Source organism: Sinocyclocheilus grahami, unplaced genomic scaffold, assembly GCF_001515645.1.
Source record: "Sinocyclocheilus grahami isolate Dianchi unplaced genomic scaffold, SAMN03320097.WGS_v1.1 scaffold566.1, whole genome shotgun sequence".
NCBI classification, from domain to species: domain Eukaryota; kingdom Metazoa; phylum Chordata; class Actinopteri; order Cypriniformes; family Cyprinidae; genus Sinocyclocheilus; species Sinocyclocheilus grahami.
In genome coordinates this window covers 1,416,655-1,434,240 of record NW_015505745.1, presented here as the reverse complement: position 1 = coordinate 1,434,240, position 17,586 = coordinate 1,416,655, and the positions used below count along the sequence as shown (strand labels likewise).

The following is a 17,586-nucleotide window of genomic DNA, read 5'->3' as shown; positions in this document are numbered from 1 at the left end:
GGTTTTTCATTTAAACAGAGGATTTCATCAGCTTGGAGTTGTGACTCATCTTCTCAACAGGAGCAGAAGCAGGTGGTGTGTTTCATCCAGAAACCTTTGAAGAAAAAAAACCTTTGAAACCTGATGTTTGTGAGGCCCTGTGTTTTTATTTACTCTACCTAAAGACTTTAACTTTCACATTATGCTTAGTCCGTCCAATTCCGAGATCACTGCTGAAGGAATTTGAGCTTCTAGGAAGACCTGTTTGTTTTCTCAAAAAAAAAAAAAAAAAAAAAAAAAAAGTCTTGAACAGTTCTAACAGCCGGTAAAGAACATTTTAATAATTTTTTCCCAATAGACTCTTGAAAATATACTGTAGGGTCCAAAAGGGGGTTTTCATAGCAATTCCATAGAAGAACTACTTTCACTTGATTTAAAGAGCATTTAAAATGAACCTTTTTTCCACTACATAAAAAACATTGTGTGTATTCGCTGTTAAAAATACAGATTCCAAAAGGGCAGTTATGCAACGATTGCCTAGAAGAGCCATTTTTGGTCTTTTTAAGATCTACTACTACTTTTTTTTTAGTGTGAAGAACATCTAAAAAATCTAAAGAACCTTTTGTGTTATGGAAAGTTTCTAAGGATGTTAAAGGTTCCTCATGGAACCATCAAATGAAGAACTTTTATTTAGGGCTGCCCTCGAATAAAGATTTTTCTGATGGACTAATAGTTGTTTATTTAAAGCAAGTTTATATTAATAAACTATATAATTCATAATGAGCCTTTAATTGCCTGTAGCCTATCAGCGCTCAAGTGCACACATGAAGCTTGCCACAGCGCACTGCAGAAGTAATGATTATGAATGCATCGGGAAAAAAACTGCAAGAAGACTGCCTTAACATTATAATAATTATTTGATAAACTAGTGTTTTCAGTATTTTCGGCTGCAATGACGAAGTCGACGACATTGACTCGTCATCTCCACAGTGGACAATGCACATTTCATACGGATTACATAATCTGCAAAGATTTGTTTCCATTTGAATTGGTTCATTTAAAAGTAGACATTTTGCTTTATATAGATATATTTTTTGTCTGTGAGGCAAGCATAGAGTTTCGGTTGCAGTTTTCGGGATGGTTTTTTTATTGTTTTGTTTAGTTTTTTTGATGCGCTCAAGTTCACAGTTCAAGCATTGCTTTCATCATTTTACAAAAGCACAAAGTTTTGTCGTTTTGTAGACCTTTTACAGATTTGAAAGATGTATTACTTTTATCTGTACGACCAAAATTGTTGGAGTATTTTAAGTTAAATGATCTCACCGAGTGAGCACACAATTATTCAGCTTCCACACTCCGCACAGACACTTGAATAGCACACATTTTTCTAGGTTAACGTTAAAGTGAGCGGCCATGTAATGATGCTACTACTTACATGTTTCAGATGATAAGCAACAATTGAGGTCCGAATGAAACGAAACATTTGGATGTCCTGACCGATGTACTGTAATTACCACATGAAGACCAGCTGTTAATAATCTTTCCGTCATGTGACTTCGCCACTTCCTGTGGAATATTTTTTTTGTCCCTGCAACTAAGCACTAATAAAATTTTGTTCAACTAAGCCTCTTCTTGTCGACTAATGGTGGTTAGTCGACTATAGGGGGCAGCCCTACTTTAATTTTAAAGAATGGACTTTTCACATGGCGGACATATTGCGAACCATAGATATGTATACGTAGATGCCTCATTAGCGACTGTTTCTATGGGCCGCTATACGTAAGCCATCCACCATATTCGAAGGGTCATCTTGACGTCATTCACCATAACAGTAACATAAGTTGCCAATGTTTCAAAACTTGTAATATTGAGTTAATACATTTAAAAACATAACCAACACATTCTCACCTGTGAAAGGTTATCCCGGCAGTTTTTACAACCATCGGCTGTGCAGGATTGTGGCATCTTCGAATATTCATTGATTATTATGGTGAATAAATGTCAAGTTGACCGTTAAAGATGGCGGACGCATCTACGTGCTTGGCGCAGTCAAATGGGGCAGATACATATGTTGCGAACACTCACAACACGCTAGCATCATGGCCTGGAGTTCATGATGTTCTTCAGAAAAACATAAAAATCAAGTTCTTACTCCTGCCAGTTGTCTTTTAATATAGTGTTTTCCTTTTCTCTGTGCTTTTCTAAATGTAAATCTTGATTATTGTGGATCTACAAAGGCCAGTACAGATCAGGCCATGTGATGTTGTAGTGGGCACACAGCTGTGGGGAATTACAGGCCCCACTGAAAGGCAGAAAAAAGATGAGATGAAGTGGATGAAAATACTGTTGGGCACTCCTCTAAAAATACAGCGCTGGACTGTAATTAGTGGTGGTGCGCTGAGCTGCAGCAGCTCCACAATGCCTCTAATTACCCCACTGCAGAGCCCCAGCCGTGGGTGTCAGTCCAATCTGCTGAGCTCCACCAGAACAAATGTTCCATTTTTTGTTCCCCCATCTTCTCCTGCCAATCAGCCCTCCAACATGTCTCAAGTGTCCTCACACTCACTCCACACATATGCTCCTCTGTGGTAGTTATTGTTTTTTAATTCTCTCTCTGGCCTCTGTCTCTGACTGCAGTGGAGCAGGAGAAGGATCTGCTGCAGCCTCGGCCGTACTGGAAGGAGTTCCGTTTCGATCTCACTCCGCTTCCTCAGGGAGAGACAGTCACCGCTGCTGAGTTTCGCATCTATAAAACTCTTACCGTGGGTTGGCGTGCAAACCGCACCCTCCATATCTCGGTCTATGAAATCCAGAGGGAGAAAAGACACAGGTCATAGTCATATATGATCATTTATACAGATTTGTGATCCGGAATCAGATTCAGAAGCTAGATATCATTTGATTTTAGTGATTAGGAAGCAAGAATCCTTGACATTAAATGACATTTTAGTAGTTTTTTGTGCATTCATCAATGTCACTGAGATCCATCGTCGGTCATTATGATGGAAAAGACATTAAGATCTTGTGGTTTGACAGGGAGCCTGAGCTGGTGTTGTTGGACATGCAGTCTGTGCCGGCGGGTCAAGAGGGTTGGCTGGCATTTGATGTGACTTCTGCGAGCAATCGCTGGCTTCTCCACCCTCGGAGCAACTTGGGCATCCGCCTTTACGTGGAAACTGAGGAGGGTGAGCTATTCCTTATGTACAGCATGGAGGCTAAATAGCACTGATAGCATCATTGGATGGTGCTCCTCACTACAGGTTTGACACCATGTGACACCTCAAAAAGAATAAAATGTATTAAAATAAATACAGAAATTACAAAAATAAAGATAATACATAAATCTTTTATTTTTACTTTTATTTTTTATATATAAAATATACTATAAAAATATTAATAAATAAACTTTTTTGGTCTTGACTCTAAACATTTTTTTCTTCTGCCTTAATTGCCCCACCTAACTTGATTTAACTTTAATGTGTTTTTAATTTTTGTTTTCAATCTCAATACCATTTGTGTTTTTAAACTCAATTGCTCATTGGAGCCTTCCTCTAGTTTAAGCAATAGAGCATGGCGCTATCAATGTGTATCAAGCTGTAATCTGAATTCAATTCTAAATACCTTGAATAGAGTGTACACAAGTAGCTTTGGATAAAAGTGTCTGCACTTTTATAAAAAAACTAGTTTTTTTATGCATAAAAAACTAAAATGTTTACAATAATTAAATATATTGTTAAACATTTTCCTGCAACTCCTACTACAAATCTTGTCTGATTTATCTTTAGACCAAGTCTCACAACAGTTACTGAAGGAGTTTTTGATTTTTGCAACCAACTGGTACTGAATTCTGCTCTAGCAAGCAACAAACATTTGGTCTGCATCTTGGCAAAGCTAACCTATTGAAGCAAACCACGTTCAGTGTCATAGCTCATATGGTAAAACACTGAAATCTTGTTTTCACAGACCGGTCGTTGTCAGCCGCATGGGTGGGTCTGGTGGGTCGGCGCGGGCCGCGCTCTAAACAGCCTTTTATGGTGACGTTCTTCAGAGCCAGTCAAGCTCCTTGCCGCCCACCCCGTGCTTTGAGACACAACAATCCACGCAAGAAAAAACCCAAGTACGACCTGCCACACCCAAACAGACCCGGCATATTTGGTGAGCCACAGTAAGCAGTTTAAGAGGCAGAATGTGTTTAAAGGAGCATATGAAATGATTTGTCTTTGAGTTGCGATTGTCTCACTTATTCCAGACCAAAATCATGCCAGCAGCGGACGCCAGGCCTGTAAGAAACATGAACTCTATGTCAGCTTCAGCGACCTTGGCTGGAAGGTGAGACATCCTGCCTTTCATACATTTGCACATTCAAACAACAAACAAGAAGTTAAATAATAAGTCACTTACATTTTAGACACAGTATTGAAAATTGATCTGTACATTTTTGCTCTGCCAATGGAAAAATTTCTTCAAAACAGTCAAAACAGAATTAACCGAATCAAGTGTTTTTGAACGAATCAATTGAGTGAATGATTCAGTGACTCACTTGTCGCCACCTACTGGCTCATTGATATAACCTGCAGAAAGAGTCACTGAACAATCCAAACTATTAATGTTTTGAACAAACACATACAAACACTGAAGTCTCTGTACTGTTAGAGTGCTTAAATATTTAACTTCTAAAATAATTTTTTCAGGACTGGGTTTTGGCCCCTACGGGTTATTCTGCGTATTATTGTGATGGGGAATGTGATTATCCTCTGGGCTCTTGTATGAATGCCACAAACCACGCCATGATCCAGCTGCTGGTACGTAATCTGACTTTTGACATTTCTGTATGCGATTTTCTAAACTACAATGCCAGGAGACTTCTTCGAAATGTACTGACTCTTTTGGCAGGTTCATCTTCTAAGACCAAATGAAGTACCCAAAGCCTGCTGCGCTCCAACCAAACTCAGTCCCATCTCTGTGCTCTTCTATGATGACAACAACAATGTTATTCTCAAGAAACATCGAAACATGGTGGTCAAGAATTGTGGCTGTCTATAACCTGTTGTACATTCAAGCTTTAAATCTGAAACAAATGTATATGTACTATAATATTCAGAAGCACCATTTGTAATATACAGTGATTCAAAATTTATTTAGCCAAATTTGAGTGTTCTTACCCGACCCAAATGATTGACAAATGATAGTTATTGAAGTGTCATGATGGTTTATCAGCATAATTTTCACAATTTTATTGTGAGGGGATTTAAGATTGGAATCCATCCCATAATAATAATAATAATAATAATAATAAAAATACATATTTTGTATAGCTGTCTTACATTTAAATTGTCCAAGTTTTTAATTATTTATTTTTGCAGTCAGTAGTTTGGTGCTAATTTAAGTGGCCGGTCCTTAATCATTTCATTTAAACCTTTCCTCTCTGGTGTATTGATTTCAAAAACAAGTTCAGAACATGAATCTTGAGTGTTTTAGCTTTCAAATGATGCATAGTTTATGATGAATATTTTTATAAAACAAAGGTAATTAAAAGTACAGATATGCCTAAACACACTCTTCCGGCCTGGCCCGTGCAGGTTAAGCGGTTAAAAAGCTTCACACATTAAAGGAATAGTTCACCCAAAAGTGAAATTTCTGTCATCAATTACTCACCCTCATGTCATTCCAAACCTGTATGAGTTTTTTTTTTGTTTTTTTTCAGTCGAGTACAAAATATATTTAGAAGAATTTCCAAAATACTATGGAAGTCAATGGCTACCGTCAACTGTTCGGTTATCCATATTCTTCATAATAACTTTGTGTTCAGCAGAAGAAACAAATTCATACAGGTTTGGAACAACTTGAGTAAATGATGAGAACTTTTGTTTTGGGTACTACCCTGAAGTAAGTTTTTGTGAAGACTTTGCCTTGTTAAAATGATGTCGGAGAGAATCCTCACGCTCATTGGCTGTGGCCTCTGGAGATGCGCTAGTAGTGTTGTATAGTTTGGTGATGCCAAATAAGAAGATTAGATAATAAAGGAACAGCTTATTATAGTCCTTTGCCAACAGAGACCAGGGGAGAATCAGTACCTGTACGGCTGAAGCAGAAGAAAATATTTGAAACCAGAAAACAAAGACAAAAAAGAATGTAAACTTCGCTATTATAGCATCCACAATGTGGAAAGATTTAATGACAGAGAACAGGAATAGTGATGCCCAAGTTGCTTCCTTGTTGGACGGGTAAGAGAATTTGTCTGATCGATGTCAATACTGTCTAACACCATTGATGTATCAGTGCTTATTCAGCAATGAAAACGTTAAGTAAACAACTACTGAATGCAGTTTTAATACAATAAGTAGGCTATTTGTTAACCAAATTGCCTTCATGGTTTTGTAAATAGTGTGGAAAAAATCCACTGCTAAAAAGCTATTTTCACTTTTACAGTTATAATAGATACTATTACAGCTTTTCTCAAGTGTCAGGTTAATAACAGCCATGCTCTTTCTAGTAACCATGACACACATATGGACTATATGCATATACATTTATTGAAAACTTTAGAAAGCAAAGTAACAAAAGCATGTCCGTGGGTCCTGACTCAGATATTATTCTGACTGCTTGAACAGGTGCAAATTTACAGCATTTGTGATTATTTTGAGCATGTCAATCAATGCATCTCAATCCCAATCATGGTCAGTATTATTAATAATGCACACATTTGTGCCCCTCTCCATTTTGGTTCACAGCAAAAAGATCAGGCCACATACATTTTTATACATTGCAGCACCTAATCATTTTTTTAATTTTTGACTTTACAGGGACGAAGTGCCACGGGGTATTGGGAAAGTGGTGAATAAATATGGCGAGTTTAAGCACATGGCAATGAGACGGTTAGGTCACAGCACACTTTGAAAAGATGGAAGAAATATGCACATATAAAAAATATTTAAAAAAAAATATATATATATATGTGTGTGCTGGTGTGCTTGAGTCAGTCCTAAGATCTCCTTGTCATTGTGTCCACAGTCTATGTTTGTGAAATACAGCAAGTCGAGTCAGTCGGCTGAGTCGAATCATGTTTCATTCCTCAGGGTCTGAAAATTGGACCATAATTATGAGACGACTACACAGCCATATTGACAGGTGTACATATATTTTGTCGGTTTATTTTAGGCTTGAGTCTGATGCCTGTATTAGACTCACCCCTGTTTTAGGTCCATGTTGGTTTCTCGTGTCCTTTAGGCTTGAACATCCACCAGCTCAGGGGGCATAGGAGATTTTGGGTGTTTGCTTTCAAAATGCTGTTTAAAGGTCTTGGGGTCTGGCATCTGTGTCTATACAAGGAATAACAACATACCTTAAGACGTTAAGAGAAGTTTGAGGTACAGAGGCTCAAACCAGTGACCTTCCAGCCGCCCGTAACTTAAGTCACATCCATTTCTCACCTTGCAGACAGGACATGTGTGGACCAGCGCTGCTTTGGCTGCAGTCTTCTGATCCGCTCCTTGACCTTTCTTCTTCTCGGCTGCTTTCTTTGCGTTCTTCTGTTGAGACTGGATCTTCTGCTGCCCTCGAGCCATGGCCTTCTCTGAAACACACGCATCGGGCATACCGACTCACTCAAGAAGACAATCTCGGTCAGCTTTCATTGTGCCTTTCGTTCCATAAAGTGACTGGCAACAGACTGAGGAAAGTCATAAAGGTTTGAAACAACGTGTAGACGAGTAAATGATGACAGAATTGTCATATTGGGTTGAATTATCCCTTTAAAATATGCCTAAAAGCGAGAACTATCTGATTTACACGAGTGAAATATACAGGACCAAGCTGACAACAGGGTTTCTCAGGAAATAAACCATCGTAACGATATAAACGTTCAAATGTTATACAGATTTATAATCGATGTATAATACGTGTTAAGAAATGTATAAATGACGACAAGTGTCTTCCCCAGGAAGAGAACCCCGTTTTATAACAAACTAAAATCACAATATAGAGACCGCATTAGCTAGTAGCTCCTCCGCCTGATTCAAAACTGATCTAAACCGTGTAGTGGACGAACCGGCCCAGATTAAAAATCATCATTAATAACCATAAACCGTTTCAAACAACAAACATGATACTTATAAGGTGAAATGTGGTAGACTGATTAATATTTAGGGACAATACCTCGGCGTTAAGACACGGTTGGAGGTGAAGCTCAACTGACGCGACTCTGACTTCCGTCAGAAGCACTTAAATTACATAATAAAGGTTTTCCTCAACTACTCAAACTGATAAGATGATGATTTAAATAAATTATCCTGTTCAGGTCCGAGATGGATAAGTTGATTGAGTACTTGTATTTATTTTAATGGTATGTATCACTTTGTTTTGAAGTTGTTTTGGAGTATTCTCAACCAAAAATGAACGCGGCTAAATAAATGTAGGAATATAGTCTGTGTGTAGTGATGATGGGAGAAACGGAGCTGTCTGAATCTGTCAATCAAAAGAATCAATTGATTCGAAAAATGATTTTCTATTTCGAAGCGCTCGAAACACCGCTGAGGCCATCTGCTGGTCACATGTATGCTAATGCGATGGAAATACTCACGACTGCAATCAGAGATATGCAACTTATACATATCTATGACCACAGTGCTAGGGAATTCCTGCCACAGTCTACATTTCTGAATCTTCGCAGAATATGTACACTTTAAAGTATGAGAAATATAGTTGTTTTAAATCAAATCTGTGTTCATGCTAATACAATAGTCGTGTTTTTTATATAATTGTATTCACTCCGAAACGTACGAAACAATTAAATGTCTTTGATACAGAAAGAGTGATCTGTTATCTGGTCAGTTTGGACACTTTTATTTTGACGAGTGTTCACAAAAAGGTGTCGGAAGTTGTTTTGATGTACTTCCGTAGATAAAGACGAACATGGCAGAACGAGGATACAGTTTTTCTCTCACAACATTTAGGTAATTATGTCCATTATTGGTTGATATGTGGCTGTAATATTTCATTATAAATCTTTAGTTGCTTGCATTCACTGAAAATAGTTGTGTTTTGTTCAACATGTGCGTTACGCGTGCTTAATTGTGTGTCACATCAGAGATGCAGTGTCACGATGTTAGTTACAACGGAGCTTTAGGACTGTTGTTCATTTTCTCTATTAGTGCATTATTTATTTTTACTTAAGTTATTTATTGTCATGTTTTACTACAGATTTTGTGGCGAATATTATTCTTTTTTAATCCATTAATCTCTTGTGGTTTGTACAATATTCAGTGACCTAATATAAAAAAAAAAAGTATATAAAATTAGTTAGTATGAAGCTTTTGTTAAAGCTAAAAAATCTGTCAGTTTGAAATTATTAAAATAATTGAATTTAAATGATTTAAAATCAAAATTATGTACATCTGAATTGGTCGAAAATAAGTTATACATTCAGCTTCAGTTTAGATACATTTCAAATGTATTTCTGTAAAACAATGCTTTTTTTTTTTCTTCAACACAGCCCCTCTGGGAAACTGGTGCAGATTGAATATGCTCTGGCGGCTGTAGCAGCCGGTGCTCCATCTGTAGGAATCAAAGGTGTGTTTATATATAGATCAGTCTTTGTCACCTTTTTAACCCGTGCTGAGTTTGCATTTCTGAGGTATGCTGCACTTCAATCGTAAATTTGTTTTGAAGGATCTTTTGTCATTTTGCAGCATCAAATGGAGTTGTGCTGGCAACTGAGAAGAAACAGAAGTCCATACTGTATGATGAACAGAGCGTGCACAAAGTTGAGCCAATAACCAAACACATTGGCATGGTGTACAGTGGAATGGGTCCGGACTACAGGTATGAAATAAACAGTACTGTTAGGTTACTAACATTCCTCAAGTATCTTCCTTTGGCTATCTCACTGACCGCTTAAGTTGCTATGATCTAGATGGTCTGTAGGGAATGATCTCTCTTGACAGGGTGCTGGTCAGAAGAGCAAGAAAGCTGGCGCAGCAGTATTTCCTGGTATACCAAGAGCCAATCCCCACTGGCCAGCTGGTACAGAGAGTGGCTTCTGTTATGCAAGAATACACACAGTCAGGGTACGTTCACTTCTTTTTATCTTTTATTATACTTTACTTTAATTAGAGCACTTGTGGTAATTTAGTGTCATGTTTTCTAGAGGTGTGCGGCCATTTGGAGTCTCTCTTCTCATTGCCGGTTGGGATGAAGACCGACCATACTTATTTCAGTCAGACCCATCGGTACAACAAATAAATATCAATCACAACTTTTTCATCACCGTTTATTTTCTATTCAACATGCAGCCATTTATGTTGTAAACTCACGTCTCAATGGTGATATCCCACAGGGAGCATACTTTGCCTGGAAAGCCACAGCAATGGGAAAGAGCTATGTCAATGGAAAAACATTCCTTGAAAAAAGGTATCAAATAATCAACTTGTTGATTTATTGTAGTGTATAAGATAGAAAAAGATGGGAAGGATTTTGCAAAAGATTTACAGCATGGCATTGTACAATTTGATTACAGATATAATGAAGATCTGGAACTTGAAGATGCTATACACACTGCCATCTTAACTTTGAAGGTGAGTTTATCTCTAAATTACTATTAACTTCCTATATCACATGGCTCAAAACAAGATCAATAGCATTTTTTTTTCTTACAGGAGAGTTTTGAAGGTCAGATGACAGAGGAAAACATTGAGGTGGGCATCTGTAATGAAGCAGGATTTCGCAGACTGTCACCTGCTGAGGTGAAGGATTACTTGGCAGCAATTGCTTAAACTACAGCACTGCAACTGCTTACACAGTTTACTATTTTGGTTTGGTTGTTAATTTGAATGTTGCAGTTTTATTATTTGTACATCTGTGTAACTGATTTCTTTATAAAAGGATACATATTATCAACAAATGTTACATCCTGCTTATTTCACTGGCATCTCTTTCTGTGATTTTTGTACCTACATTTTAAGGTGTGTGATCTGAACCGATCTATTATTTAAAAAAGGCAACGGATATGCATTTCAAGACCTGCTTCGTCACAGTACTGTCCTTGCTAATGGGATCTTTCCCCGAGGCTCTGTTCATGCCCATTTTTCAACATAAAGTGTTGGCATAAAGAAAAAAAAATTACTTCACTCCAAAGTGTTGAACAAAGTCTGAAAGGTTGTAAACCTCTCCATATCCCACTCGAGCATCCATGCAGATGAAGTGATCAAGATTCATTTTCGATTCTGTGAAAAGAACACATACCGTGTAAGAGGAAGACGAAATTATGATATTGTTACTCGGGTGTGCCCTTTTATCTTACACCTTTAACCCTTTGATTATTCAGGTAGGGTAAGATTAGTCAAATCTAGCCTAAACCATGAAGTACTCACCAGCCGGCAGGTTAAAGTTCTTCAGGAATGACTCTAAGAGTTTACGTTTAGAACTCGTAGCTTGGCTGATTTTGTTTTATTTTTGCATTAACTGCTTTGTATTGTAACTAATAAAATAAGAGATTTTATTGTTACAACTCCTTCCCCGTGAGACTTCACTTATAACTACAAACTGAGCCTCAAACAAGAACAACCACAAGGGGGGAGTCTTCTACATCATTCCTGAAGAACTTTAACCTGCCAGCTGGTGAGTACTTCATGGTTTAGGCTAGATTTGACTATCCTTACCCTACCTGAATAATCAAAGGGTTAAAGGTGTAAGATAAAAGGACACACCGAGTAACAATATTTACAGAAGTATGTGCCTAATTAACAGACCACTCATTTTACAACAACCTGATGTCTCTAAACATGGGTATGGTGGGGGCGGCATACGCCAGTTCCCATCAGAGTCCTTCATATGTGACCGATCAGAAGCAAACTTCTTCATGTAGATGTCGCCTGGTATGACACGAAGTTTCCTGAAACAGCAGATAACCATTGATATGGCTAGCATTATAAACTTTTTGATTAAATGCAGTTCAGTTCAGATCAGTTCGTAACTTGCCTCCAGAAAGCAGGTTTTAAATTCTCATCAGAACGAAAGGCCTCCTTTGAATATACATCAAGTAAGCAAGGGAAGGGAAGGATGGTGTCTAAATCATATATATAGCTCTGTCCTTGTTTATTTGCGTGTAGAAGAATAACATGGTAATCCTAAAGGCAAGTGCACAAAAAAAATCTTATTAGTAAGAGTTTAGTTAAAAAAAAAACTGTTTATTTTTCCTTATTAAAAATTGCTCTTACCCAGATTACTGGTTGATCCCCTCGACTGGATTTTTGTTTCCAAATGGGTATCTGTATTAATTGTACAATTACACATTTACAGAAACTATACAGTACACTAACATCAATATTATATACGACATTAATCAGCCTCACCATTTTTCTTTCATTAGATATAAAGACTGCATACACTTCATCCAACGAGCAAGTGCCCTGATCATTGACATATTCACACAATTTCCACACGTTCTCCTCACTGCAAGAAAAAAATGAATGAGTGAATAAAATAAATATTGTTCATTTAATACAAATGTAGCTACTGATGCGACATGGTTACACTTACCAGTAACAGCTGGTGTATACACACTGGTTTCTAGACGGAGTGATAATTGTATATTCAGACGGGGCGCTTTCTGCGTTCATTCTTTCCATTCACATGCTATACTGTGATGTCTTTTGATTATAACGACATTAAGAAAAACAACAGTACAAACAACACTAAAGCGATTCGCGTTGTTATCGTACAGTATGTGTTTGTTACAGTTTATTTGGTCCGTAAGGAACTTTAGACAGGTTTGTCGTTCCGGTGCGTCAATGTAGCAATGCGCGAACGTTCAGTCCTCATGTGAATGCAATGTGCACGATTAGCACTATAATTGTTGAACGAATTGCTAGTTTAAAAGCACGATTAGAAAACACGTTAGCGAAAGATAATGTGCAATTAGACATCTCTTTCAGTTTCAAATAAAAACTGTTAATGGGTTAAACCAACCCAATTCTACATTTTCACAACAAAGATGTGTTCCTCTTGTTAGACTACATACTGTTAATTAAAGTAGGCTATTTGATTTAGTGACCCCCGAAAAGTTTGGGGGTCACTAAATCAAATAGCCTACTTTAATTATTTTAACAGCTGCATTAAGATAACCGTAAGTGACCGATGGTATTTATAAATGCTGTTCTTTTGAACTTTTTATTAAAGGAATCTTGAATGTTTCACGGTTTCCAAAAATAATAATCAGCATGAAAAATGTATAATCAGCTAAGATAACAAACTCTTAAGCTGCAAATCAGCAGGGGATGATTTCTAAAGGATCATGTGACACTGACTGAAGACTAATGATGTAGAAAATTCAGCTTTACCATCACAGGAATAAATTAGAATATATTAACAGAACATTATTAAAATTGAACATTGATCAAATAAATGGAGCATTAGTGAGGCATTAGTTTAAGCTCCCAATTCGGACTTTTTGCTCAGAAATACGAGATTATATAAAAGTCAGAATTGTGAGATTCAAAACTAACTTTTAAATGGTTTCTGTAGACAAGCTACACGCGTGGTATGGCCTTTAAAGACACACCTGATTCAACAGTTAGATAATTGACATTATCTGTTCAAATTGTATAACTAATTTGAATGTAAAATTTGGCTATATAAAAAGCACTGTGACGGGGTCATGTTGAAATAGCCTATTCAAAACATAGGTTTGATAGTAAACAACAAATAATTCTTTATTTGCTAAAATATTATCAGAAGTTGTCTTCTTTATTCTTATTTCATTAAATCAAATAACGTAAAATGCTCTAGCCTTTTAGAATAGCCTACTGAATGAACTTTACACTGTGGGCCTGTTTAATTTGGGGTGAAAATACATTCCTCCACTATTTGCACTGTTGCATCTATTATTTGGACCGTGAGTGGTTACCTCATTTGTATAAAACAAAACAGGCCCAATGTTTTAGGCTGCTATTTAAAAAAAAAAATCAACAATTAACCTCATTCTTGTTTGCAAGTAACTGCCAATGAATGTTTTTTAGAGGAATAGCCTAAGAAACCGCCCCACCATTAACACCTCGTTTTTATGAACAGCACTTACTGATGGAACGCAACACCTTTAGACCCACTGAGAGCTACATCATGGATATAAATGGGGCCTGATCTTCTCAGTCTTCAGTCTGAGTCTGGACCAGGAGCTCATCATGACTAACAACAGAGTGAAAGGAGGATTCAGCGGTTTGCTGGCAGAATCAAGTGGCGTTCCGAGAAGGAGATACAAAAGATACACTACAGGCACTTACATCGGACTTATTGCGTATGCAATTCAAGATTCACCAGACAAGATGCTCACATTCAAACAGGTAACAAATCTGCTAAATATTAGACTTTGCAGTGTTGTCTTGCATTTCTATGACATATGCTAACGTGGTTCCCTTTGTGCAGATAATGAAAAAGCTGGAACCATTTGTTCTCGGAGACAAAAAAGGCATTGAGAACAACACCAGAGTCTGTCTTTCATCAAACAGGTGTTTTGTAAAGGTGAGTTTAGTCAATTTTGAGGCAACGAATTACAATTCATGTGCATAGGCTAATGTTAGTAACAGTCTGTTCTATTTTTGTTTGTATTTTTAATAGGTCCCAGTCGATCCGGATTATCCAAATCCTAAAAAGAACTTCTGGAAAGTGGATGAAAATGGCATTACTCCAAAAATGTTTCGCCGACATTTCAAATATCTAATCAACATGTTCCCTGGCCTGTCGATTCAGACACAGCAGGTGGATGAGTGTGAAGACAATGCTCCCGAGCCTCTTATTCCAGTCTGCAAGGTCACTGAAAGGAAAAGTGAAGGCAAATTTACAGGCCCCTTTTCCATAGAGTCATTATTGAAGAGCGACCGCGAAGTGAAGCGTTTGGAGGAGCACCCACACTACACCGACGCACAGCTTGGAAGGAGCAAGAGAAAAAACGTTTATGAATATGAAGCTGTGAAGTGTTATTACCCTGTTTCAGCGGTAGGATGTGAACTGGCCTCAGCGAAAAGACCTCGTCTATCTTCAGGACCTCAGTTCAGACAGTTTCTGCCTCCACATGTCACATATGACCACCATGTTCTCTTCAGCTCTCCTTTAATGTATGATATTAGATATGCCAGGTGGTAAACAGCCAGAATGACCACATGTGAATATGATGAAATCGCACTTTATTTTTGTTGTTGTTTTAAATAAAACCCATCTTTTTTTCCCCCACTTAAATTGTTTACTTTGATTACAGATAACTTATAGTTTTATTATATAGCTCTATATATAGGATATACAGTCAAACCAACATTTATTCAGACACCAGATATAATTTTTTTTATATATTTTTACTAGTGGGTGCATCATTTATGTAAGTGAGGATAGCAAAATAAAGTAATGCGAGTTACGTAATCATATTACTTTTTTCAAGTAACTAGTCAAGTAACGCATTACTTTTTAATTTACAAGAATATCTGAGTTACTTTTTTTTCTTGAATTGACAGCTCTCCTGTCCCCATGTTGAGAAATCAGATGTTACTGTAGTTCTAAAATAAATATGAATGTGCATTCATTAAAATCACTCACACACAAAAAACAGATTCAGTATTCCTCAAAACGAATAAAAATAATGCAACTCAGAATATGACGCAAGCCTGCCATAATTAAATGTTAAACAACACAAATATCCTTTATGTATTTAATCCAATTCCCAATGTCTTTGCTTCTGACCTTCGATGATCCAGTTCAACCGTACTAATAAGCACAAATTACTCTAGACAAACATTTGTGTCTTTGTTTATTACTGAAGTGTGTTGAAATGTCTTCTTCTGCATTCTACTGTACGGTCGTAAATTTACTTTCCCTGTGAAAAGGCTTTTATATTGGCCAAAAAAAGTAACGCAAAAGTAACGTAACGCATTACTTTCCATAAAAAGTAACTAAGCACCGTGAATCGTTACTTTTTTATGGAGTAACGCAATATTGTAATGCATTACTTTTAAAAGTAACTTTCCCCAACACTGACTGTGACGTACCCAAAAATTCTTCATGGACTACCAGTAAAAGTTATTCAGACACTTTGACCTGACCATGTTTTGCTTAAGTGTTATCTGATATTATCAAGATTTATTTGTTCTGACTGAGTAGAACTCTGAGTTCTTGTCATATTTTACTACCATTTTCTAAACTATAGCGAATAAACTGTGATAATGTGTGAAATGTTGAAGGTGTCTGAATAGATTTTGGTTTGACTGTATATATATTGAGAGAGAGAGAGAGAGAATATCATTATTTACAATAGGTAACATTTGGAGCACACCCAAAGGACCCATAGGAGCCTACACATTTTATTTAAAAAAAATGGTATGTCCGGTATTTGTTAGGTTAACAGTGGAACATAAATCAATCCCAAACATTAACAAAACATTTCAAAAAGTGAGATCTCAGAATACAATGTATTTCACATAGGCTACATTAGCATTCACATAATGTTTGATCTCGTCAAGCAAAACAGGTCGAGCAGTAAATCGGTGATTAGCACATCATCCAAGATAATGTTCACATAATAGTGGAGCTACTTTCCCTTAAAAAGCATGTTTGCTTAGCGCCACAAGGTTTATTTTCGCATTTGCCACGGGGTAGCGGTAAAATCTTCAGGTTGGATTTTGATGTAAATCTCATTAAAGCAGCTAAAGAAAATGGACTTAATTCATTAACGATAGCGTATACATAAACACGGGAAGTATAAATATAAGTATAAATTAACTATAATTGATGTTATTTCTAATTATCTAATTTCTAGTCTTTTAAAAGCTGATGTCAATTTTGACCTGTTTTGTGAAACCAATATCTTTCATGGCTTGAAACCATTTTGGTCTAACATGTTTTCACTGTTCCCAAATAACACCATGATTCTGCATTATTTACCCAAAACACACACTATAAAAAAGATTTTCAGAAGTTGTAAATAAAACAAAGTTTACTATAAATATTTGCTATAAAAACATTAGATCTTTTTCAAAATATAGCGTATACATAAACACGGGAAGTATAAATATAAGTATAAATTAACTATAATTGATGTTATTTCTAATTATCTAATTTCTAGTCTTTTAAAAGCTGATGTCAATTTTGACCTGTTTTGTGAAACCAATATCTTTCATGGCTTGAAACCATTTTGGTCTAACATGTTTTCACTGTTCCCAAATAACACCATGATTCTGCATTATTTACCCAAAACACACACTATAAAAAAAGATTTTCAGAAGTTGTAAATAAAACAAAGTTTACTATAAATATTTGCTATAAAAACATTAGATCTTTTTCAAAACAAATCAAATCAAAATAAATAATATCGTTTTAGTAATTAGCAATAGGCCTATATTTCCTATATTTCAAATCCTATACATATACTGTATATATACATGCATACATACATACATACAGTGGGTATAGAAAATAATCATATAACACCAACATGTCAGAAAAAAACAAACAAACCAGAATCACTGAGTTGTAAAAAGGTGGTAAAAATGACTTGTAAACTCAGGTGCAGCTAATCACCTTCTCAATGCACACAAAGCCATTTGACTTTCAACTGTGATCAGCTGTGGTCAG

General features: G+C 36.6%; 5 protein-coding genes across 6 annotated transcripts in view; 3 read left to right on the top strand and 2 right to left on the bottom strand.

The window, feature by feature from the left end:
- LOC107556408 (bone morphogenetic protein 8A-like) overlaps positions 1-5,639 on the top strand; it is a 7,741-nt gene extending 2,102 nt beyond the window's left edge. Inside the window, exons 2-7 of the mRNA XM_016239520.1 lie at positions 2,617-2,809; positions 3,016-3,164; positions 3,943-4,134; positions 4,229-4,308; positions 4,671-4,781; positions 4,873-5,639. Of these exons, the coding sequence (XP_016095006.1) occupies positions 2,617-2,809; positions 3,016-3,164; positions 3,943-4,134; positions 4,229-4,308; positions 4,671-4,781; positions 4,873-5,022 (875 nt within the window). The 3' untranslated portion in view covers positions 5,023-5,639. The remainder of the gene's footprint in view (positions 1-2,616; positions 2,810-3,015; positions 3,165-3,942; positions 4,135-4,228; positions 4,309-4,670; positions 4,782-4,872) is intronic.
- An 854-nt stretch (positions 5,640-6,493) lies between these two features.
- Positions 6,494-8,226, bottom strand: zgc:91910 (Zinc finger protein 706-like). Of its 2 annotated transcripts, none has more exons than XM_016239524.1 (4): positions 8,134-8,226; positions 7,410-7,552; positions 7,168-7,298; positions 6,494-7,058 (listed from the first exon to the last, which is right to left on the bottom strand). In XM_016239524.1, the coding sequence occupies exons 2-3, from the start codon at positions 7,542-7,544 to the stop codon at positions 7,203-7,205; spliced, it is 231 nt and encodes a 76-aa protein (XP_016095010.1). In that variant the 5' UTR covers positions 7,545-7,552; positions 8,134-8,226; the 3' UTR covers positions 6,494-7,058; positions 7,168-7,202. The 2 variants fall into 2 exon arrangements, with proteins under 2 accessions (XP_016095010.1, XP_016095009.1); XM_016239523.1 differs by having other exon boundaries at positions 7,410-7,648; positions 8,134-8,214.
- A 660-nt stretch (positions 8,227-8,886) lies between these two features.
- LOC107556413 (proteasome subunit alpha type-2) lies at positions 8,887-10,864 on the top strand. The gene is made up of 8 exons (XM_016239526.1): positions 8,887-8,930; positions 9,470-9,546; positions 9,666-9,798; positions 9,921-10,043; positions 10,124-10,205; positions 10,313-10,386; positions 10,493-10,550; positions 10,632-10,864. Exons 1-8 carry the CDS (start codon positions 8,890-8,892, stop codon positions 10,746-10,748), a joined length of 705 nt encoding a protein of 234 aa, XP_016095012.1. The 5' UTR covers positions 8,887-8,889; the 3' UTR covers positions 10,749-10,864.
- A 131-nt stretch (positions 10,865-10,995) lies between these two features.
- ntaq1 (N-terminal glutamine amidase 1) lies at positions 10,996-12,742 on the bottom strand. Its single transcript, XM_016239521.1, has 6 exons — positions 12,514-12,742; positions 12,327-12,426; positions 12,192-12,242; positions 11,953-12,101; positions 11,742-11,866; positions 10,996-11,198 (listed from the first exon to the last, which is right to left on the bottom strand). The coding sequence occupies exons 1-6, from the start codon at positions 12,600-12,602 to the stop codon at positions 11,095-11,097; spliced, it is 618 nt and encodes a 205-aa protein (XP_016095007.1). The 5' UTR covers positions 12,603-12,742; the 3' UTR covers positions 10,996-11,094.
- Positions 12,743-12,772: 30 nt separating this feature from the next.
- LOC107556356 (forkhead box protein H1-like) lies at positions 12,773-15,155 on the top strand. The gene is made up of 4 exons (XM_016239452.1): positions 12,773-12,782; positions 14,083-14,312; positions 14,395-14,490; positions 14,587-15,155. The coding sequence occupies exons 1-4, from the start codon at positions 12,773-12,775 to the stop codon at positions 15,109-15,111; spliced, it is 861 nt and encodes a 286-aa protein (XP_016094938.1). The 3' UTR covers positions 15,112-15,155.
- The last annotated feature ends 2,431 nt before the right edge of the window (positions 15,156-17,586 follow it).